Raw genomic sequence first — 24,227 nt, forward strand, 5'->3', positions numbered from 1 at the left:
CGCCTAGGCCGGACCTAGCTCGCCGTGGCTGCACCTCCTCCTATGCCCGTGGCCTCTTGGCCTCTACCTCTGGGGCCTGCTGATGGAGATCAAGGCAGAAGCGGATGCCGATGGAGGTGGTCTTGTGGGAACGGCTAGCTTGAGGTGAGGCGGCGGCGAGTGATGGGGCAGAGGCGGGGAGCGAATTAGGAAAAAAAGAGGGGGGAGCTAGGTGGCGGGGGCGGACGAAAAAAACGGGGTAGGGGGCGGCGGGGTGGAGTAGATGGCACAGAGGGTGGGATGTTGATCGGAGGGCTGGAAAGCATTGGAGGGACGGTCACGGGTGGGAGTAATAAGTCTCCTTTTTATTATTTTTATTTTTTTAAGTAGAGAAGAGATATATCTGGGTATGGTTAAATATTGCCGTATGTCATTTTTATTATCAATATAAATATAAGATGTTTGAAAGAAGAAAAACGTGGTGCGGATGCGTGTCAAGTTTTGGATGGAGTACAAGACCACAAAATCCACTATCCCGAGATTCGACGCCAAATTCATCATTGACTTGGAATTCTTGGCGTACCGCAAAACGACATTACAATTTGGAAGCTCACGTGGACGTTACTCAACCGCTCCTCTTGGCCCCGCACCAACAGATGTGAACGCCGACCCCCTGCAAAGTGGGCCCAAGCGTTGGATCTCCTCGCAGCTGGCGTGAGGCCCGAGTGCCCGACGCGTCGTCTCCCACCAAATCCTCGTCGTTACCCCGAGTCCCCGACATCCATGGCCCACCGCGTCACTAACGCGAAGGTCACTTCAAACGACAAGGGCGTAACAGTCCAGGGACCCCCGGGCGCTCTTTGCCTCTCCGCTCGTCCACCGTGTGAATCGCGTGCTCCGCCGATCCTCGGAATAGCCGCTCGGACCGCTCCATAAACTCCCACCGCACCGGCCGCCTCGGCGCGGCGGCGACGAGGACCTGAGGAGCACGCGACGGGGACCAGTGCGTGCCCCACAGGCCCACACTGAGCGGATCGTTGCTCCCAAATCGCAGACCCCAAGGAAGGCGAGGCATCGCTTCCCCGGCGCGGCGCAGGATGTCGGGCTCGGAGGCCGTCGCCGGGGGCGAGTCGGCCGGCGAGCTGCTGCTCCGCGCGGCGGCGATGGTGCCCGCGGAGCGCTACGCGCTCGCCGCCGCCGCCGCCGTCTCGGTCTTCCTGTACCGCTTCCTCGAGCTCCACGTCATCGGCGACATCCTCCGCGGCTGTCGGGGCGGCCGCGTCGAGCTCACCTTCCACCCGGCCTCGGAGATCTACCACCACGTCGCGTCCAAGTGCCGCTCCCTCCACGGCAGGTATGGCCGTGGGCTCTTTCGGTCTGGTAACGTAATTTAGCGGCAGTACTAGCATTGGGCGCGTTTGGTCAGTTGTGATGGAGTTTGCGAGCTGGGATTCTGGAACCATGATGCATTATTTGCATTATAATATGATGCCAGTTTAAGTTTGGAGTGATGATGGATTTGCGGTATAATTTTTAATTTACTATGCAGGTACCTTGCGACACCATGGTTGGCGAGCCCGCATTTGCAGACATTGTTCCTGGGCATCTCTGGGAGGCCTCCATCATTCACGTACAAGAGGTTAGATTCAGTACAAGGGAGTTACATTACTGCAGTCCTCTAGATTTCCTTATCCCGTCTAGCCATTAAGACGCCCCTTTGTAAAATTGAGTACAGTGGACACTGTCAAGAGTTTATTCTGCTCCGTTATACATCTTTTTTTCTTCTCAAACACGTAGGAGAGCTGCATATCATTATATTAAAGAAGAAGGGGTAAAGAGCCCCTAGCACCCACCCACCCACACACCCTGAAGATTCTTAAGTTACACTCACACCTTTTTTCTCTATAGTAACGACCTAGACAACAGGGGATGGGGCTGTCATGAGGCAAATCCCTTGCACCCCAGCTATGGCCCAAAGTTGGGCCTCCTCTTCGGCAAGCAGTAAGCAGCTTGCCATGTTTGGTATGGCGTCGTAAAAAACACAATGGTTTCTACGCTTCCAATGAGTCCAGGCCCCAAGAATAATGAGAGAATTGACCCCTTGTTGTAGTTGGCTGTTGGCAGCTTCACTGATTCTGTACCACCAGTCCTCAAATGATGCACCTTACATTGAATGCGGCAGTGTTTGCAAACCATACCGTTGCAGGGGAGGAAACCAAAATTTTCTAGCAAATACGCAGTTAGTAAGTAGGTGATCAATTGTCTCCTCGGTCTGGTCACAATGTGGACAACGTACCGGATGAGGTAATCCTCGTTTTGCAAGATGATCCTCAGTCCAGCAGCGCTTATGTACTACAATCCACGTAAAAAACCCATTGTCTAGGTGCCAAGACTTCCATATGTGCTCCCATGATCGGAGTTGAATGGATCCTTGGAAGAACCCCTCATAACCTGATTTGGCTGAGAAAAGTCCTGATGCTGAAAGGTGCCAACGATGTGAGCCCTCCACACCGGGCTGTAGTCCAATATCTAAGAGGAGGTCCCAAAGATTCAAAAATTCAGTGAGGATCCCTACCGAGATTACCCCTTGGATATCCGGAATCCAGCTCTGATCAGTTAGGGCCTGCAGTACAGTGCGCTCGTTAGCTTTTCTGGTAGGGACAGCAGCAAACAGTAGAGGTGCAATATCTTCAAGTCGCTGCCCATGTAACCATCTGTCCTTCCAAAATAAAATGTTTGCTCCATCCCCAACTGTAGTTTCTACTGCCATTGAAAAGAAAGATCGAGCACAATCATGGATCTTAATTTGAAATCCGGCCAAAGGAACAACTGAGTCTTTTGAAGCTATAACCATCTCATCTTCAGAGACCACCCAAGTATTTTAAGATCAGAAATTCCCAACCCTAGTTCATGGGGCCGTTGTACCTTTGGCCAAGCAATTAGGCAATGACCTTATCAGTTATCACATTAGTAGGAATCTGGGCATTCTTGCTAGCCTTTTTATAGTTCCGTGGATGAATTCCTGGACATGTCAAGATTGTTTGGCCACTCCATTGGTTATCAGAGAAACTCATCGTTTGATACTTCAATATGAATTTTGCATGAAAGGGAAAGAAAAAGAAAGTGAGAAAGCTGAGTAGCAAGAGATTGCATTTATTTTGTTGAAACTAATTCTTTGCTTCCCGACAAGGAACACAATACAATTCCTACTAATGTATTTATTGTTACAAATGATTTTCTCTAGATTAAGCCCCTTAACTAATTTCTTCAGGATCTGTGCTTTTTTTAGTGGAGTGAACCGAAACACTTTTCTTGCTTTCTCAGTTGACAGTGCACTGATTACAATATCTGCACTGTAGACAGTTGTACACAGTTCGCGATGGTGGAACCATTGCTTTGGATTGGCTTCTGGTCTCTGATCTGGAAGGTAGAGGATCACAGATTGTGTGTAATCTATGTCATACATGGTGTGATCTGACCTTTTTGGTTGTGTTGCAGATGGAGATGGTTTCATTTCTGAAAATTCTTCAACACCCCTTGTAGTTGTGGTTCCTGGATTAACTAGTGATTCTGCTGCTGCTGTAAGTTGCTAACTTATTTTTAATGTTGACATATTTCATTTTTCATATTTGAAGAACTCTTGATTTTTCTGTTGCATAACATATTACTATCTTTGCTGGTCATTCTAAAGATGTAGTGACTTCTTGCAGTATGTAAAACACTTGGTTTATTCTATAGCAAGCAAAGGATGGAATGTTGTTGTAAGCAACCACCGAGGTCTTGGTGGTGTGTCCATTACTGTAAGTTATCTAACTGAATCACCAAGTATTTCAATTTCATCTAAATTTTGTTAAACCTTCCTGATCTTATTTGAGTCCAGCTTGTAATGTGCAATGTTTTTACAAGATCTGTGGCTCTTATGTTAACTGTATATATGATTGCCACCAAATGGTGGCGTGCAATGATGGAAGTTCATGTTGTCTGTTTAAACTGCAACCTGTTTTAGAGGCAGCAAATGATTTATTCAGTAACCATCACCACTGAAATTGTGATATTTATTTCCTACGGCAGTCAGATTGCTTCTACAATGGCGGTTGGACTGAAGATGTCCGAGAGGTTATTAAATACCTCCACCACAGATATCCGAAGACCCCACTGTTCTGCGTCGGTACAAGCATAGGTGCCAATATTGTGGTATGCAACTTTCACCTTGGCCTAACCTTAATTTTTGCCACTTTGCATGTTTAATTATTTCGTATTATGATGTACACTATTTCCTGCTACCTACTACTGAAAACTGCTAGCTGCAGTTTTTTCTGTACCGGTAGCTAACATTGCACAAGTGTTGCCTCATTTATGGATGGTAGTAGCTTCTCGCCCAAAAGAGTCATATAGATGTACAAACTTAATGTTTAAGTTTGACTCAGATTTTTAATCGTGACTTGTTTTGTAACTAGGCCAAGAATCAGCATGATCTGACTTATTTTTACAAGAAACTGGTTGACACATTTCATTCTTTAGTCTTTCTTTGCATATGTTATATAATTTTTCTAAGAGAAGTACTGAATGAGGTTAGAATCATTCAGGATTTTATCCACTATTTCTGCAATTTTACCATGCTTCAGTGCAGCAGTGGGTTTACTGAAATTTGGCGGGTTTTCATGAAACCTTTTACCCTGATCCCATTAATCCACCCACTTATTCTTCCCCTTTACTGTCTTTGAGCTCACTGTTTCATCCACATGGGTAATTTTGGTTGGGTTTTGGTGAGTTCCTGATACTTCATTCGCACCCAACATTGGTGGTCACTCATCTGGCAATCATGGTCAGATTTGTCATTAGTCTTGTATTTTCTATTTTTTGTATGTTGTGAATCCCATGTTGCTCGTGATCACTATTCCAATCTTTCCCCTATCCAAACTGTTATGATCCTAAAAGGAAGAATTGCAAAAGTGCATCAATTGATTTCAGAACATAATACAGACAATGCATATTTATTCCACATCTTTGTACAGGTCAAGTATCTTGGAGAAGAAGGTGAAAATACTCCCGTGGCTGGAGCAGCAGCTATTTGTTCTCCATGGGATCTGTTGGTTAGTTGCTGGATCTAATTCACTGGGAAGACGTGAATGCTTACTATGTAGAAATTTTTATTAAGTTTTGCCTCAAGAATTCAAGTCACTTTTGCACCTCTCCAAGCACGGAAGTGCCTAGGTGACTTGAGTCCTGTTTGGTTTCTTTTTCCGATCTTTCCTAGCCTTGCTAGTGATTAATGTTTGCTTTGCTGGTGAAGAATGGTACATTTGGCTCTCAGTGCTCAAGAAAGGGGGGCAAGGGAACCAAACATACATCCTCGCTGCTAGCCTTGCTGGCCATGTTAGACAAGGGAATGTGTCTTGCATGGGGAAACGTATTTATGCTATACTAGTTCTGGATATATTTCCTGTAAAAAAATATTCTCCATAGGTTAACCAATTGTTAACCTCATCTTTATTACTGGCAAGGATTCTCTGTAACAAAGTTCATCAGTGGTTTCTTTAGCACAGTACCAAATCACCAAACTGGTCATTAACCTCACTGCGTTTTGTTGGTTCACTTCTTTTTTGTAGATAGGTGACAGATTTATTTCCCGTAAGCTTGTGCAGCGTATTTATGACAAAGCACTTGCAATTGGTCTGAAGGGCTATGCAAAACTGTAAGCTTCTATTCCTCACAAAGCTGTATACACCCTACACATTCTCTGTTGCTTCTCTTAAATTAAGTCGCTCTTTTAAATAATTTAATTTCTCTTTTGAGAATAGCAGATACAAATGTTTGAAAAGCTTGTATTGTAGTGTTTGCTAACGATGTACAAGTGACTGATTTCTAGAGCGATTTACAAGTGAAAGCACTAGTATTTCCATGATCAAACATTTCTTCAGTATTCATGGATGCTTAGACTATTCAAGTGTAGTGATTCTAATACCTGTCTGGAGCTTGAATTTGGACATAAGAGTGTTCTATGCTTTCTGCTAGTTGGTTGCATGAATTACTTGTGTCCATTCTTTGCTTGCTGATCTGCTTTCACTGTGGTTAAAAATTGTTGCGTAGCAGTCCAAAGGTATCATGACCATGTAACTGAGTTCTATCTTGTAGGAATAGAAATTCCAATTAAATGCACAACATCTTGGATGTCATTGATCACTATTCACTATTGAGAAAGCTTACCTTTGCCTTTTGCAGACATCAACCTGTCTTGGCCCGACTTGCAAACTGGGAAGGTATTAAAAAGGTTTGACTCCCTCTTCTGCAATGTATATTAGTACCGAACTTAGTATGTTTATGTAGTATTTACAGGATTTTTAAAATTAGTTTCAAACTATTTGTCCTTTTTCAAGATAGATCAGTACCCTGCACTCTTAGTTTTTGTAGCTTTCTAGTTTGTGTTATTAAAAAGGATAATCTTCAAGCTGCTAACTGTTTGACTAATTAGATATCTTTTGAATTCCTAGTTTCACAGAAATTTTATCTTTGTATTAACGGGCTCTTCCTGACTTCATATGATATCCCACTGCTTATTTTTCTTTTCTCGTTAACACGGCAGTCACGATCTATCCGGGAATTCGACCACCATGCTACTTGTGTTGTTTCAAGATATGAGGTAGCCTCCATTGCATCAATGCCTGCTTTTACTGATTCTACTGTCAATCATATTGCAATACATGTTTCACTTTTTCTGTGGCTTTTATGGCATTGATTTATAGCTGTTATAAATTGATAATATTCCAAGTGCTGCTGTAGCGGCTAATGCTGTCAAATAGTGTGAATGTCTGATAATTTGTAGTGATTCTTTTACAGACGGTGGATACCTACTACCGCCGGTGCAGCAGTGCTAGTTACGTTGGAAATGTGTCAGTTCCCTTGCTTTGTATCAACGCTTTGGATGATCCCCTTTGCACAAGGGAGGCTATACCTTGGGATGAATGCAGGTGATTTTTTCTTTTGAAACTCCTGGTTCCTGAACAGTTCTGTTTATGTATGACAAGGATCTTTATTTGATTTAGGGCCAATAAGAACATTGTTTTGGCAACTACTCCGAATGGTGGTCATCTTGCATTCTTTCAAGGATTAACTGCTAGAAGATTATGGTATGATGTCTGCATAAATCTGACAGTTCTATTGTGTCTACATTATTGAGGATTATGTTGTTTATTCTGAATTTGGTGCCATCTAATATATTTTGTAGGTGGGTTGGAGCTGCTTCTGAGTTCCTCTTTGCTCTTCATGACAGCTCCTACATGCATTGGCAGAAGGTTTGGGCGAAACTAACTCATCAATGTAATCTGCCATCTTAGATGTTTAACTTTTTTTGTATGCTGATATTTCTTCTCATAATTAAATGCAGGCAAATGATCATGTTTTGCACTCTTCTTTGGAATCATCCATTGATAAAAGTCCATATGTTAATATCATGGAAGATGGAATGGTAGCTCCAGTAACAAAAGATGGCCCTGGCAATAATGATGGCTCACCTTCTAAACATGAGGTTGATGGAGTACAGTTAAGTAACGGGGTGGGTGGCAGACAACAGTTAGAAGTATCTGGCGAGAAACATGATGAACACGCCAATGGAACAGGGAATGATAGCACTGCAGGTTCTGCAAATCGGCAAGGTGAAGACGTCTACAATAACAAGCTCCATGAGATAATTGCTCCCGTCAAGAGATCCATAAACCAGCTGACACGATACCAAGGGAGGTCCGTCTGGTTGCTTGCCTATATTGCTTTTGTAACATCATGGCCGCTCCTTGGCTCCCTAGCTTTTATCACCTTCCGGAAAAAGTTCAGGAATCTGTTGCGAGCTAAATGATAAGTAAACCCTACTTGTATTTACTTTGACTGCGTCATGCAAAACCTTAGGACCTGAAGGCCTGTACGGCCACTTGATTTCTTCAGTTACCCACAGATCTTGTATAAAAATATAAAATTGCACCACCCACCTATATGTACAGGATATAAGCTGTCATGCTCGCGGTACATGTACAAATCCAAATAATTTCACTGCATCACGAAGAAAAGCTTGTATTCATTTGCTCACCGGAATTTGGTGTAAGAAAGATGTAGATGGTGGCCATGTTTTATCCAAGTTTAAATAGATTTTTATCCAAGATGAGAAAATTGTGGTGCATGGATGGCAAAATCGTCGACCATTTGAAATGAAAAGATGTTGGGACATGTTTGGTGTGCGGTGCTGCATGGAAGAACTGAGACTATATTTTCATATGGAGACGGCATTACGGTTGGTACCTAGAAGGGAGTTTGCATAAATGAAAAGGACCATTTTATTACCCTTCTCTTTATCCACTTAACCCCTAAGCAAAATTTAGGTTCGATTTTGCTCCCTGTACTATTTGGATTGGTCCATTCTATCTCTAATGAGGTTTTCCCTTTTTTTTCCTCCATGTATAAATTAGGTTTGAATTTTATGAGTGGATAGATGACATGATGCCTTATGTTAAAAAAATACACTAAGAATTTTTCTTGGTTAAGGTTAGGAACATTTGATACAAATTTTTTTTGAGGGTAAACATTTGATACAAAGTTGATCTTAGAGATATAAATCTATATGGAAAGATCGTGAAAAATTCCTTGCAAAATTTGAAATTAAAACTCCATTTGTACGTGGAAAAATAAAAAAATAAAAAAGAGAAATCTCATTAGGGGTTAGGGGTAGATTGGACAAATAATCTAGGAGAGTAAATTGCGCGTAAATTTTGCTCATGAGATTAGGCGGGCAAAGTTTATTGATGAGAGGACTAAATATATTTTTTTCCTTGAATAAATGATCAAGAGTTTTGTTTTGAAAATTAAAATATTTAATTATGTTGGGGTGCTACGGGTTTTGGATCCAGTTGATTGGCCATCACATCCTCTCCCATCCACCAACCAGATCAACTCCTTTATCTCTTAGCTCTCGCGCCATCACCCAAAACATAGCCCAAAACTGTAGCGGAAATACATTTGTTGGGTGAAGAAATGGTTTGTCGCCTGGTAAGGGATCGTGATTCAGCTCCAACTTCGTTCCGCCAGCCTTATCTAATTAAATAGTCAGTATTATCTTTATCCAATCCTTTAATAATTACGAAAGAAAAATTAGGAATTTAAATGTGCATGCATCTTGCAAAGGTAAAATACATCTTTTTTTATCCGAATCACACAGTACATACGCAGCCGCTCACATACACGTACCCACACTCACCCCTACGAACACATGCACGTAACCCTATTCCTATGAGCACCTTTAAAAGATTGAGCTAGCAAATCCTCAAGATTGACGAAGCCACCACTGGCGCCTCGCTATCGATGTATCATTGAAAGAATAGCACCGGTTAAATCCTGAAATAAATCCAGCCGCTCACATACACGTACGCACACTCGCCCCTACGAACACATGCACGCAACCTTATTTGTATGAGCACCTCTGAAAGATTGAGCTAGCAAATCCTCGAGATTGACGAAGTCACCACTGGCGCCTCGCTATCGATGTATCTCTGAAAGAATAGCGCTGGTTAAATCCTGGAATAAATCTAGAAAAATACTTGAACCAGTGTCGAGTCGAGGACGCGAACCCTGGTGGGCTATGCTCAGTTTGCAAGGTAAAATACATCTTGAAAAAAAATCTGACAATTAAATGCGCCTGCACCTAGTATAAGAAATATTTTGGCAATTAGTTGATCCAAAAATTACAAATAGGATAAATTTTGAACTATAAAGAACACTCTTTGCGGAGGGAGGAAGTACATGGCATGTGGCGTGGCCATCTGTCTCGTATCCATCACCATCACCCACATGAGATATGTCTGTACCTGCACCATCCAATCGCTACATCCTTCACCCTTCAAGTCTGATGGGCTCGGAGAGGGGGCGTGGGGGATAATATTTAGGCGATGACATTGGGTCCTAATGAATTTCTATTTTTTTTATTGGATGCCATATAGTGATATGAATGGCGTAGGAAACATCAACGTTGATTAGAGGTTTTGAACCTTGAATGAACTACTTGCCAATAAGTATAGAGGTGCAGACTGCAAATTAATACTTTGGAAACCTAGTTGATACCCTATGAACATGTTTAGAGACCAAATATGGCACTTTACAGTTTGTTTTATTTTTGCTCACATTGTATTTATCAACTACAACAATGCAAAATTCATTGGGCGCGCGCTACATCACGTGGATGGACAGGGCTTGAGTATAAATACTACTCCCTCCATCCCAAATTACAAGTCATTCTAAGAATCTTAGAGAGTCAAAGTATTTCAAGTTTGACCAAATTTATATGATAATATAATAACATTTATGGTGTCAACTAAGTGTCATTAGATTCTTCATCAATTATATTTTCATAGTATACCTATTTGATGTCATAAATCTTTACAATTTTCTCTATAATTTTGGTCAAACTTGAGATGCTTTGACTCTTCAAGATTCTTGGAATGACTTATAATTTGGAATGGAGGGAGTATATTTTAGCTCACATTGTATTTATCAACAAACGGTATTCTTATTAATGTTTTTATTAATGAAACATGTGCCCAGACACGTTCTCGACAAAAGCCGCATATAAAATGACATGCAATAAGTTGTGGGTGGTTATTTGTTAGGTTAATGACACTAAAGTATGTGGAACGAACAAGTCCTTAATATAAATATATTCTCCCTTCCAGCGATATGTGTGTTTTCCTTTTCTTTTTTTTTTTGGTTTTGGACTCACTTTATTTGTCACCACACACAACAATTCGTGGATGGTGATTTTTTTTTGTTGTCGTGGGATGGTAAGTAAAAAATTATCTAGCCATGTCAACACACCATTTTCTAAGAATGGAAAATACTCTATATATGATAAGTTTTGTTATATGACAAGTATTTCTTAAAAGTAAGGGAAACATTTTTGTATATATGCAATGCAACACGTGTATTTCATAATGATGCAACATTTTTTTTTGAAACGAAAATAATGATGCAACATGTGTACACTGACGATTTTTGACCTATATGTAAATGCAGCACACATGTTTTCAATGCGCAGCGATTCAATGCTTTAGAGAGTTAGCTCACTCGTCGACCTCATAGTTTTAAATTAGCATACACTTCGCAACTAACATCTTCATTGCTAAAAAAAAATCATTGTTTTTCTTTGCGAAAGAAGAAAAGAACATTGTTTTCACCATATTGTGTTTCTAGAAAACGTTATATCGTACCATGTCTTGATGATTTAAATTTATCTTCACATATCATATTAGCAATGTTTCTCCATTCTGAACCCACCAACTGTAATTTGCAAGCTCGTGTGGATTGTGGTTCTACCGCAATTCATGGTAGTTAATCTGCGCCAATAGATATGAGGAGCCACCACTCTCGAAGGTGGACGCAAGCGTCACTTGTCATCACCGTCGCGTTCACAACACCCAGCACGAGTCGTTTCGCTATAATGCCACGTCACCACAAGTGTACATCGTGTCACTGACATCCATACCCCGGTCGAGTTCATAGAACATGTGCGCATTCGCCTCGTGCGAATTGCGTGGTTCGTTAAACCTCATAATTGGCGCTCAAACCACTCGCTTTCCCGCTCATCGTGTGTCAGCTAGATGAGCTAGTTGGAGGAGCGTGCAACGGCTACTTGGGCGGCTAGAGCACTGCTTCCAAATCCTAACCCAAGATATTGTTCCTTAGCACCGTGCACGATGTCGAAGGACGCCGCCGGGGGCGAGTCTGCCGGAGAGTTGTTGCTCCGCGCGGCAGCGATGGTGCCCGCAGAGCGCTACGTCCTCACGGCTCTCGCCATCGTGTTGGCCATCCTCTACCGCTTCCTTGAGCTCCATCTCATCAGCGACATCCTCCACGGCTTCGGAGGCCAGTGCGTCAAGCTCAAGGGCTCCGCAGGAAGAGGATTGTACCATAAGAGAAGCATGGGTCACTTCAAATATGGAACATGGATTCTGGCAATGCAACGGAGTTGGGTCCTCAAAGCACTGTTTCGGTGCGGGCTGCGCGAGCGGTACCAAATCAAGGCAAACTCTAAATACTAGATATGACCTAAAAATAACAGGGGTCAAGGTCGGCCAGTGAGACGATGGGGGATAAACTTCATCGTCGAGAGGGAAACATCCCGGATCACCAGCTAAGGCCCCTAAATGACCGCTCAGTGATAAAGGAGGTGGGGGTGCAAAGACAGCCAGGAGGTTTGCCTAGAAGCAGCCATCCTTTAAAGAGTGTGTAATAGCTCACTTATCGATACCATCTTATTGTCGCCTACAAGTGTCCCTCCCTCCATGGCAGGTACACTGATGGGACTTCACATTGCAGTCACTATAATTTAAGAATAATATTAACACTAGGTGTGCTTAGGCAATTATGACAGAGAGTTAGTCAATCATGCTAGGGTTATTCACATGGTTGTTTTTAAGATATGAGTGACAATGGATGATGCAGGTATATAGCCACGCCGTGGCTTGCGGCTTGCGAGCCCACATTTGCAGACACTGTTTGTGAGCATATTCGGAATACCGCCTTCATTCACATACAAGAGGTTAAACTTGATCAAAACTTGATCCACGTAGAGATAAGTTACACATATTATGGTCTTTTCCTTTGCTTATTGGTTGAACGTCCTTTCGTAAAATTGGAAAGCTGCTGAACCGCAATTGATTGAAAATTATTATACAACCTGTGATGCAACCGCACAAGTGAAACGGATAGCTTTAAAAAATAACCCATCAAATAATCCATAAAAACTTGTGGCTCTATAAGAAGGTAGTACATGATGAGAATCCACGGAAGTATAACAACCTATCTTCTCCAAGCATACTTACTATGACAACCTATCTTCTCTGTCTATAACCAAGCATACTTGCTGTTGTGAGAATCATCCTCTGCCTCTTATGCTCCCTAAGAGCACTCTAAGAGCATCTCCAGCAGTCCCCTAATAAATATTTTCTAATAACTAATTAATAGGAATATCCTAATATCACTTTTACTGTTATTGGAAGAGTTGTTTTCACAGTTTCCCAATAACCTTATCCCAATCCAACTACCATACTATGATAGGCACAACTCTGTCACATACAGTTTTTTAAAACAAAACCAAGTGCTACCTATACGTATGCCTGCTACTAGGATCTAGTTTCATACATACAGTGACATCATTAGTGAATAACAGTAACAATATCATGTGAAAAGATATAGAGTCTATCAGAGATTTACAGCTTAATCTTGGAAATGAAGGTTCCAAACTTCACGGGCAATCGACCGGGGGTTGCGTACGCCTAGAACTCAGCACCATCTTCACAACAACTTTGTAGCAGCTTCTTCTTCTGAGCAACGTTGGTTATAGCAAGGGTGAGCACATGTCATACTCAGCAAGTGTGGGGAACATATGAATGCAAGGCTTAAAGGAAAGGCTGACTGGTTGACTGCATTAGGCATTTTTAGTTGGTCAAATTTTATTAGCACCTGATTACTAAAGTATAAGTATTTACCAACCTAAAATTAAGCATAAACATAGGCCATAAGCATATGGCACAACCATAACCATGATTTAAGTCCATCTTCAAGTTCAATTATCATGTGAGGGTTCAGGCCGCTCTTGACCGTGAGAACGGTTGATATATCAGTTTTACACTCTGCAGAGGTTGTATATCTTTACCCACAAGTCGTGTAAAAGTTCAGAAGAACTTTAGACCTAACCATGTTGTGCTGATCAGGCACTCATCACACTACTGAGGTGTGACTGCATAGGGACGCTACGAGGCTTTTACAAAGATTCCCTAGTAAGGATATATCGCTAAGGTTTCATGATCAGCGCAATGCATAAACCTCTCTCAAACTACGAAGTTACCGTAGAGCAGATCAGTTTGAGGGCTAGGCTATACACCAACTACTATCTCTCCCTTTTGCCCTTTTTAGGTAAAGTTACCACAAACTAGAGTTTCTAATTAATTAGCCAAGACCAGAGCCATATAGTTCTTGTGGTTGTACTGTTTTCCTAGGTGGTTCTCCATGTTCCAATTAAGCATGGTAATCTTGTATTAATGAAAGGTATATCATAAGTAAAACAAGTTTAATCATTGAGTTCATTAAAATCACCATAACCCAAGTATAGCAGCTAAGCATAGCTACCGAACAGAAAGATAAACTCAGGTTGACAAGGAATGATCATAAAAACTAGGCAAATCTTAATAGGACCCATCAAAATTAAATGCAAGCATATGCAATAGTGATTAAATAAAGTTATTGGAACAAAAGCACAAGGACGCACTTGCCTTTCTCCAAAGATATAGGTGCTCAGATTATCTTCAGCTCTTGTTCTTCAAAGCTCTCGAACGACGTTCCTTCTACTTGCAACAATCATCGGGCACAAAGCATACAAACAAACAAACAAGCACAACTAAAAATAGTACACCAATCAAAAGAAAAGCTTTAAAAGAGCGTACTACAGGATAGGGCTCGATTCTAAGATCGCGAGAATGCAAGAAACGCTTAAAAACGAAACTAAGGTTGAAAAGCCACAGCTATCGAGAGATTAATATCAAACAAGAAAAGACTATGTGCTAGATATGTTTTAACTCAATAAAATATGTGTAAAGGTTATTTTAGAGAAACACCCTATGTTAGAATTAAATCAAATTATATTAGTATCTGAAAAAGCCGCAAGAAAACTTAATTAAATTTTTATTTGTGACTGTGTATGTATAAATTATACAAATTAATTATTTATTTGAAAAATAACTTAGGTGAGAAAATCTAAGTGCATGGCTTTACGATTCGGGTTGAACTAACCAAATATAATTAAAAACATATTTATATTCATATTAGTCAAATTAATATTTAATAAAAAATTAAGATATAACCTATGTAGCTTTTATTCATAAAACAAATTGAATAAACATTAATCAAATTAAGTTTAATTTATAAAAAGTCGAGGTATATCTCTAATTAGCTTTTAATTGGAAGAGTTGTTTAAATAAATATTAACCAAATTTACATTAGCTATGAAAATGCGGGGTTGAACTCTAATTAGATTTTAATTAGAAAAGCAAGTATATAAGTTCTTAATCATATTAATATTTTGAACACAATACAAAATAGAGAATATGATCAACATTGCTTGTAATGTGTAATTTAAGTTGATATGAATCTATGAGCTAAACAAGGTTGCAAGGACCTAGTCGTGATTAACCCTAGACAACAGGGGCTAGCAAAGAAGAAACCTTAGACTCAATGAATAGTCACTGTGAATAGGTGAAACCTCAGGGTTAGATCTGCAAAAGATGATGGCTTGGGCTCGGTTGCAGGGACCTAATAGATCTAGGGGATTATCTGGGAAAGGCGCAAAGCACAAGGAAAACTTCTAAACATTACCAGATCTCCAAGGGGCCTAAATGCAAAAAGCTCAGGGAGCTTGGCCATGGCGGATGGGAGTTCCGGCCGATGACATCGCTGGCGCTCCGGCAATTTATGGTCGGCGACGAGGTAGGGAAGATGAAGAGGGGGTCGAGGCGAACTTGGGGATACACTCACCATGGTTGGGGACTGGCGGCTCTGGTCGGAATTCGGCCCGGGGCGAAAGACGGCAACCGGCCCGATTATGCGGTGCAGGTGGAGCTCCGAGGGCGAGACGGCGACGAGGAACGATGGAACGAGCTCAGCTCGGTGAGGGGAAACCACAAGTGGTGTCGGCTTGGCTCCAAGGGGTTCCTGGCCAGCGAATCAAGCTAGTACCGTTGCGGCGGGGCTTGGCTCCGGTGAGCGGGCGCGGAAGCCCGCGACGTAGCGTGGAGGCGGAGGAGGGAGCAGCAGGGGACGTGGGGTTTCAGGTTGCGGCAATTTTTAGGGTGTGGGGCGCGAGGTTGGCTTGGCGCGCAAGCCAAGGACGGCCGACGGCGGTGGCGTGCTGCGCTAGGGGAACTGCTGAGCAGCTAGGCCTGTTGGGCCCAGGTCGAGCCTTGCGGGCTCAGCCCATAAGGAGGGGGGGTCTAGGCTGGTTAGGAAAGAAGGTCAGGCTGGGCCACGCATGAGCTCGGCGGAAAAGAAAGATAGGCTTTGATTATTTTCAGAAATAATTTCTCATGAAAGGAAAAATTCAAAAAAATCTAGATAATTCGATTAAACCACGAAAAATACTTCTAAAAATCTCAAAAATTCTAGGAAAAATCCTAGGGATAGATGGGGACATGAGGAATCCAAATAAAGTAATTGGAGCTCATGAAAATGAATTTAGGTCCTTCTAATAAAAATATTTAGCTCTAGGAAAATGAGAATAAATTCTAGAAAAAGCTAAAAAATTCTCTGAAGAATCTGGTCATCGTCTAAACATATTTTAAAACATTTGCACTTAATAAACACAAAAATGTATTGGCATGAATGCAACACACACAGAACAACACTATTTAATTTAGAAAAGCAACCAATTTTTTCATATACTACATTTCCTATCAAGAAAATTAATGTTGGAAAATTTTTAAAATTATGAGAAAAATCATTGTTTAATTATTCTTTTTAATCACATCCTAAAATCTAAAAAATTGACGGTGTGACAAAGTCCTCCTTTATTTAGGGAGAGTTGGGGTGAATTGTTGGGTTGTCCCAATAATTATTGGAAAAAGGGAAAGATAAAGGGAGATTGCTGGAGCACTATTTTTTATCAACTCTCCCAATATGGTAGTTGGATTGGGAAAAGGGAGATTGCTGGAGGACGTGTTCAATTTGAAGGAAACTGAGGAGAATATGAGAGAACTCTATAAGTTAAAATTCCCTCGGTCTTTTTGGAGAGGGGATTAAGCGAACGAGGCTGAAGCATATATTATTTTTAATCATGGTATAGATAGCCATGCTCATGCTAACATCAATATTCATAATATTTATAAATGATAATTATTGAAATCTCGATTGAAAATTTGCCAAAAAATTTGTAAGGATCATTTATTATTTTTAATCATGGTATATAGATAGTCCTAGCTTGCTGATGTGATGATGACAATATTCTAATAATATTATAAATAATATAATCCATCTGTTTCAAATTGTAGATTATTTTGACTTTTTTAATACATAGTTTTTCTATGTATTTAGATATATATTTAGATGTATAGCAAAATTATGTATTTAAGAAAGTCAAAATCACCCATAATTTAGGATAAAATCTAGATTGAAATTTAGCTAAAATAATAGAAATTTATTCTTTTCTCTCAAGAACGAAACAGACCGAAACTACAAATCTCTCTGGGGTTCGTAACACGATCGAAAATCCTTCGTAATCGAGGATGGCGAACGGATAGTCTGCAACTTGTCTTTCGGATCCACCTCTTCTCAGTTGTGTCATGCCCGCCCGTGTTGTGCCCTCCTACTCCCATCCCCGGCGACGGGAGCGCCGCTGGATTCGCCGCCGCTACCCAACCGTGCTAGTCCTCAGCAGTCATCTTGTCTCCCCGCTGCCGGTGCTGCCCAACTGTTGATCCTTCGCCACCACCCGCCGCTACTCCATTACAGTACTTCCTATGGCTTCCTTCCCTCCTAGAGCAACTTCAACATGCTATCCATTTTTTACTCTCTATTTAACTCCCTATCCAAGTTGGCAAAAAGATTCCTCTCTATATTGAGTTGCTCCCTCCAACAGACTGTCCATTTCCCACTCTTCAAATCCCAATCCCAATAGCTAGTTTCCTCTCTAAAAATTTACACCCTCTATCTACTCCAACAGCCTCTCCATTTTGCAGTGTCAAGTTTGAAGAGTGAGGGAGAGTATTTGGCAAGCCGGATAGGAGGACCATCTGAATAACAACTCTGTGGATTGTGATTTTTCAGCGCACTTGCTAAATTTTGACTTGGAGATGGAGATGGCAAGGCTGTTGGAGTTGCTCTAACATCCGCACCGGTGCACAATCTGAGAAGCAACGCCCTCGTCGGCATCGCTAATCCTGGTGCCGTCGTATAGCGAAAGGCGATTTTTTTTGTCGCCTGTCCTAGCCGTATGGAGATAGGATGCATGGTAAAATTGAGTGCAGTGGACACCATTAATTTTTCTGCTCAATTATACATCGCCAGGGATTATTCGCAATCTAACCATATGGTTTAATTTCTAGCATCCTGTGCATCCTTTTTCAATTCTGTGATCAATTCTTTGATACGTCAATATGGATTTCACCACTCCATTGTTACCAGTGAAACTTGTGGATAGTTGAATTGGAACCTTGGATGGATGTGAAATAAAAGTGATATTTCTTAGAAAGGGGGAAATAAACCTGAATGTTAAGAGGGGTTGTTTTTCTTACTGAGTCTCTCTATGCTTTCCTAAAAGGAAAAAAATATGATTCCTACCAATGCCTCAAATCGGGCCTTCAGGATCTATGTTATGCTTATTTTTTAGCGGAGTGAAGAAAACGATTTTCTTAGTTTTAGTTGACAATGCACTGATTACAGTCTCTGTACTTTAGAGAGTTGTACACAGCTCGCGATGGTGGAACCATTGCTTTGGATTGGCTGCTGGCTTCTGATTCGGAAGGTACAAGGCTCACGGATTACGTATCATTGTGTCGTCCATGGTAATATATGACCTTTTTACTTGTGTTTCAGGTATAGATGGTTGCATTTATAACGATGCTTCAACACCCCTTGCAGTTGTGCTTCCTGGACAAAATAGTGATTCTGCTTCTGCTGTTAGTCCCTAACTTATTTCTTATGTTGACTGATCTTTGTTTCATATTTGAAGAGCTCTAGATCTGTCCAGTGCATAATTTATGGTTACCCAATCTAACTATGTAGTAACCTGTGTTGCATGCAGTATATGAAACACTTAGTTTATTCCATGGCAAATAAAGGGTGGAATGTGGTTGTAAGCAACCACAGGGGCCTTGGTGGCGTGCCCATTACTGTAAGTTATCCAATTGAAATTCCAAATAACTTCTGTTCGATGTACTGTAAACTTCAAACTCTGGTGCACACTGCTGATCACTGTTTGTGTTGTGTCCATTTTGTAACATAATATTGGTGCACAGGATTGATTTATTAATGTTACTTAAATCATATGTCTGAGCACAACCAAATTATGATGGACTGATTAAATTCACATTAAGTCAGAATTCATCTGCTGACACTTAAACGAGTTCCAAAGACACAAACTGATTTGTTCAGTAAACATCCTCTCAGCATTCAAATACTTATTTCTTGTGGCAGTCAGATTGCTTGTACAATGGTGGATGGACAGAAGATATCCGTGAAGTCATTAATTACCTGCATCTCAAATACCCAAACACTCCACTGTTCTGTGTTGGTACAAGCTTAGGTGCCAATATTCTGGTAAGCAAATTCCATCTTACCTTAATCTAAACTTATCCCATTCTGCTCGCCGAAAGTAAAATGATGTCAGTCTGCGATTTTTTATTAGTGGCAATTGAGAAGTGCTAGCTGCACAGTTTTTCTCTTGAACACCTAGGAGAACTGCGCATCATTATATTTTTTTTGCCTCCTTGGCGTGGCCTTCACAGGAGGCCATGCTTCGAACCCCCTACCGGCTGCCTCCCACCCTTGGGAGCTTGCCATTGAGCCACAAGCTTGTCCGCTGCGCATCATTATATTAAGAAGAAGAAAAAAGATAATCCAAAAGGTACACACCCATTAGGGTGAAGTTCAATACATGAGGACTTGGCAATTGAGAATTGCTAGCTGCACAGTTTTACCTGTATCAATAGCTTTGAAAATTGGCACAACTCTTTTCTAGTTATGTGTACTTTAAACAATGTATAATTTAGAATGTTGTGTATGTATGAACCAACTCCATGCTGGTCTTGCTCGTGTCCCAAACCTACCTGGGTTTATGGCCATTAACCAAAGAAGAATGAGTTAAAGTGTGTCGTGTGTTGCTGTAGAGTGTAATGTCAACTGATGTGGTAATAGAACATATTTATTTCACATCTTTGCACAGGTGAAGTACCTTGGAGAAGAAGGTGAAAATACTTCAGTGGCTGGTGCAGTGTCTATTTGCTCTCCATGGGATCCGGTGGTTAGTTTCTGCACAAAAACTGGCATGCTTATGTAGAGATTTGTACCAAGTTGCACCTCAATAATTTTCCATTCACCTTCAACACCTCTCCAAATGCCTTTGTGGCTTACAATAGCGAATTTAATCCATTGTAATGCTCACAAATCCATCTTGGTGGCAATTTCGTTCAAGTTTTGATTTTTAACTTAGGATTTGTTTCACATCAGGAAGTGTGCTTCATCTTTACAATTTCTCTATATAGCGACAAATTGTTAGCTTAGTACCTTCCATCCTAGACCTGTAGCACAAAATCTTACTACAACTACCAACACTTCTTGTTATGAAGGTTGTACGGTGCTTCTACATCACAGCACCCCGACATCAAATTGGCCCTTAAACTTGTTCTGTTTTATCATTTCACTTCAAATTTGTAGGTTTGTGATAGATTTATTTGCCGCAACCTTGTGCAACGATGTTATGACAGAGCCCTTACTATGTCTGAAAGGCTATGCAAAATTGTAAGTATCCATTCCCCTTCCTCACGTTGGTGCTATACTGATGTGATTCTAATTACTTGATTGTCAATTGTTATGTGCCATACATCCCTGTATATCTTGGCTGTTTACCTATCTTAAAACTAAGTTCTTTAAAAGGTTTATCTCACACTAGTCAAAATTTAAATAACACTTGCGCATGCAACCATATCAATCATGTTTGTCTCTTATAGCTTGATAGTGCATGTATGAGGTAGCAGTTGATAAATATGCTTGAGAGGCATAATCATAGTTTGTACAATTATGAACAGGTGACCGTGAGATAATATTTCCACAATCAAATTGTTTTTTCATATGCTTGGATGCTTGCTCTATGGAAATATGGTGATTTGGATACCTTCATTCAGCTTTGCCATGGCAAAGAGAGATGTTCTGTGCTTTGCACTTATTGCATGAAATGCATGCTTCATATGTTGCCCATCCATTTGCTTGCCTTACTATCTATATATATGGTAGTAATTCTTGCATATTATGAAGCTGCAGATATCATGGTAATGGAGTTGAGTTATCAGATATAGAGATAGCAATTCATATTAATACACAAAATCTTAGTTGAATCCTGATCAACCTTTTCCTTTACAGACATCAACCTGTCTTCGCCCGACTTGCAAATTGGGAAGCTATCAAAAAGGTTTTACTCATTTTGAATTAAAGTTTTTTGTTGGCACTGAAATGAATTCACATTGAAGGGGCAATCTTATAAACTTTTATCCTTTTCAGTTTTGTTTACAGGTAGTACAATCCATCTCCTCTTTATAATTTAATTTGCTAGTTTGCGCCATTGTGCAGGTAATTTTTGCTTTGCAAAAGTCACGCTCCTGGAATAATTTTATTTCAAGTGTTGATCATAAGAATCCTGGTTTAACTTAGGGCCAAACGAAACGTTGTTTTGGCAACTACTCGGAATGGTGGCCATCTTGCGTCTTTCCAAGGACTAACTGCTGGAAAACTATGGTATGCCTGTATAAGCCTGAAAGTTCTGTTGTATCTATGTTACGAGTTATATGTATTTATATATTACAGAATATGTATCTGCTACTGCTATTGATGGATGTTCTGAATTAGGTGTCTTCTGATACACTTTGTAGGTGGGTAGAAGCTACTTCTAAGTTCCTCTGTGCCCTTCGTAACAGCTCCTACATGCATTGGCCGAAGGTATGAGCACTAACTCATCAATGAAATTTCCCATCTTACATGTTTTTTTAGTTTGAGTAAAGTAATTCATGCATGTCATAATTGAACACAGGCGCAAGGTGATGTTTTGCACTCTTCCTTGGAATCATCGATTGATAAGAGCTCATGTGCTAATGTACGTCATGGAAGATGGAATGGTAGCTCCAGTAACAAAAGCTGGCCCTGGAAATGATGACTCACCTTCTGAGCATACCGTTGATGAAGAATTAGAATTAAGTGATTAAGTAACGGGGTGCTGGTTAAGCAACAGAATGAAACCAGTGGAGGGGGGCATGAAAGCTCTGCAGAATTAATCTACATTCAGCATGGATATGACATCGACAGAGATTATTGCTCCTGTCCAGAGATCCACAAACCAACTGATTCAATGCCATGGGAGGCCAGGCTAGTCTGAGATTGGTTACCGCGATACATTCTGCTTCTCGGCACCCTAGCGTTTATCACTTTTCGGGAGAAGCTCATGAATCCACTGCAAGATAAATGACTAAGTTTACTTGAAAAAAAGAATGACTAAGAAGACCAATAAAAACCTTGTGTTACAATTGCATCATGCAATGCCCTAGAACTACTTGAAGGCCGGTATAGCCATTTGATATTTCCTATTTTTAGTTCGTCACGGCTCCTGTGCACAATGTCATCACCCGCCTATGTCCATCAGGGTGCCTGTATAAGCTGCCCCATTGTAATACATTTTAAATAAAACCAAATAACATCACAAGCATCTATACATAATCAGTTCATCACAAAGCATAGCTTGCCTCGATTTACTCATGTGGATGGTGTGGACTCTGGAGGTTGTAACATTTTTTACCCAAGTTGAGGTTGAGAAAGTCATGCTTCATTTACATACATGGTAAAATTGTCAACCAGCTGAAAGGGAAACGATGTTGGGCCATGTTGATTGTGTGGTGCAGCAGGAAAGCGGCTCCCCAAAGTATCTTTTCATGTGGCGACGGCACTACGGTCCCAACAAGCCATTTGGCAAATGGCAATGATTTGCTTGCGAGTGTTTCCTGCTTGGTACGTGCGCGTTTCTGTGCCACTGGAATCTCTCTTTCAGCTTTCCCCATTTCACTTTGGATCCATGTCTTGCAAGCATATCGATCGAATTTATTCTGAGACTTGGATTCCCGTCAAGATGTTAATCCTTGCTGATGCTTGACGTTTATCTTAAAATTTCTTTAGGAGATCAACTTGATCTGTGTTTGCCGGTTAAGTCTCTCTTCTTTATTTGTGGGTTACGCAAGTCAGATGGACTTTCTTTAGACAGTTGCACACTTGCGATTCAGAATACTATTAAAAATTCCGTGGTCAACCACGATCCATGACAGAGTTGTCCTGCTCTGGATAACAATAAAAAACGTCAAGGATGCTGCCACCGTAGCCCAAATGGCCAAGTGTAAACAGGAGGAGTAGGGATGGGCCCAGTACTGATTTGGACTGCAGGAGGAGAGCAGGGCCCAGTAGGCTTCTGTTGATCGCTTCTGTTCTTTTTCCTGTGACCTCAGCGATGATGTCAAAAGGAAGCGAGAACTTGGTTCTTCTAGGGCTATGATCGTTGTGGCGCACGCTGTGCCGCCGTGGCGATTGGATGGAGTGATCAGCATGCCACCGTGTAGGCTTTTGAGCTCTCGGAAAAACTTCTTTTCCAATTCTCGTGGACCATGACACGTATAGCACATCAGGAGGAGATTGCAGGTAGTTTACGAACAATCTAGAAATAGGAATTTGATGGAAACACACGTTTCCGTCCTGAATCTTACGGAATTGTCGCTTCCAAGTTCCACATGGGGAATTCGCTGCTCTACATTGGAATGTTGCTATTCTACATCAGGCATCGGGTCCGGCACATGACTTTTTGAATACAGTATAATTTTATATTTTGAAACTAAATATTTAAACTTTAGTGACGGTACAGGCTTAATAATTTAGACTGTATAAAGTTGTTCGGTAAAGTTTTGATTTTTGAATACAGTATAAAGTTTACAGGCTGCTGCAGCACATCTCGCAGCCACCTTTACCGAACATGCTGTAGGTTCAGTAACAGCACAAACCACAAATCCACTGAAAAATGGCATCGAGCAGTACAAATGTCAGCACCAAAAAAAGCAGGCTATTCCACAATTTTGCCCCCATTGGGCGGGTAGGGTGGGGCCTCCTCGATTCCAACCTAATCTAGTCGAATCCACCACACTCCACGGCAGAGCACCTGGAAAGGCATCGAGAGGATGAGGAAGAGAACGACGCGAGCCGGTGGGCCCCCGTTGGAATTGGGCCTCACCCTTTTTTTGACGAGATTTTTTTTTCTTTCCCGGGGGGCCTCGAATCGGCCCCCGCGAGCAATAGGGCCCACCGCCCGGCACCTGATCTGATGCCTCCTGCTCTACTCTCCTCGCATCCTTTGTTCTTGTTCGGGCTACACGCTACCGTGCGCCGCTAGAGCACGCTACGCTGACGCTGACATCACGGCCCCACGGCAGACG

At 41.3% G+C, this 24,227-nt stretch overlaps 1 protein-coding gene and 1 pseudogene across 1 annotated transcript; both read left to right on the forward strand.

The window, feature by feature from the left end:
• The first annotated feature begins 822 nt into the window (after positions 1-822).
• On the forward strand, positions 823-8,055 carry LOC117857394 (embryogenesis-associated protein EMB8). Its single transcript, XM_034740040.2, has 14 exons — positions 823-1,333; positions 1,529-1,618; positions 3,339-3,406; positions 3,478-3,560; positions 3,690-3,779; positions 4,051-4,173; positions 4,995-5,072; positions 5,589-5,674; positions 6,202-6,250; positions 6,563-6,619; positions 6,817-6,947; positions 7,023-7,106; positions 7,205-7,271; positions 7,364-8,055. Exons 1-14 carry the CDS (start codon positions 1,077-1,079, stop codon positions 7,826-7,828), a joined length of 1,728 nt encoding a protein of 575 aa, XP_034595931.1. The 5' UTR covers positions 823-1,076; the 3' UTR covers positions 7,829-8,055.
• A 3,650-nt stretch (positions 8,056-11,705) lies between these two features.
• LOC117856549 (embryogenesis-associated protein EMB8-like) lies at positions 11,706-21,420 on the forward strand (annotated as a pseudogene).
• Positions 21,421-24,227: the final 2,807 nt, after the last annotated feature.

This window comes from Setaria viridis, chromosome 5 (assembly GCF_005286985.2).
Source record: "Setaria viridis chromosome 5, Setaria_viridis_v4.0, whole genome shotgun sequence".
Lineage (NCBI taxonomy): Eukaryota > Viridiplantae > Streptophyta > Magnoliopsida > Poales > Poaceae > Setaria > Setaria viridis.

What these genes read in the sequence shown, in the direction of transcription:
- LOC117857394 (XM_034740040.2), top strand. Translation starts at nt 1,077, where the DNA reads ATGTCGGGCTCGGAGGCCGTCGCCGGGGGCGAGTCGGCCGGCGAGCTG. An exon ending in ATACCTTGGGATGAATGCAG is followed by an intron (nt 6,948 to 7,022) that starts GTGATTTTTTCT and finishes TATTTGATTTAG; the next exon opens with GGCCAATAAGAACATTGTTT. An exon ending in CCTACATGCATTGGCAGAAG is followed by an intron (nt 7,272 to 7,363) that starts GTTTGGGCGAAA and finishes AATTAAATGCAG; the next exon opens with GCAAATGATCATGTTTTGCA.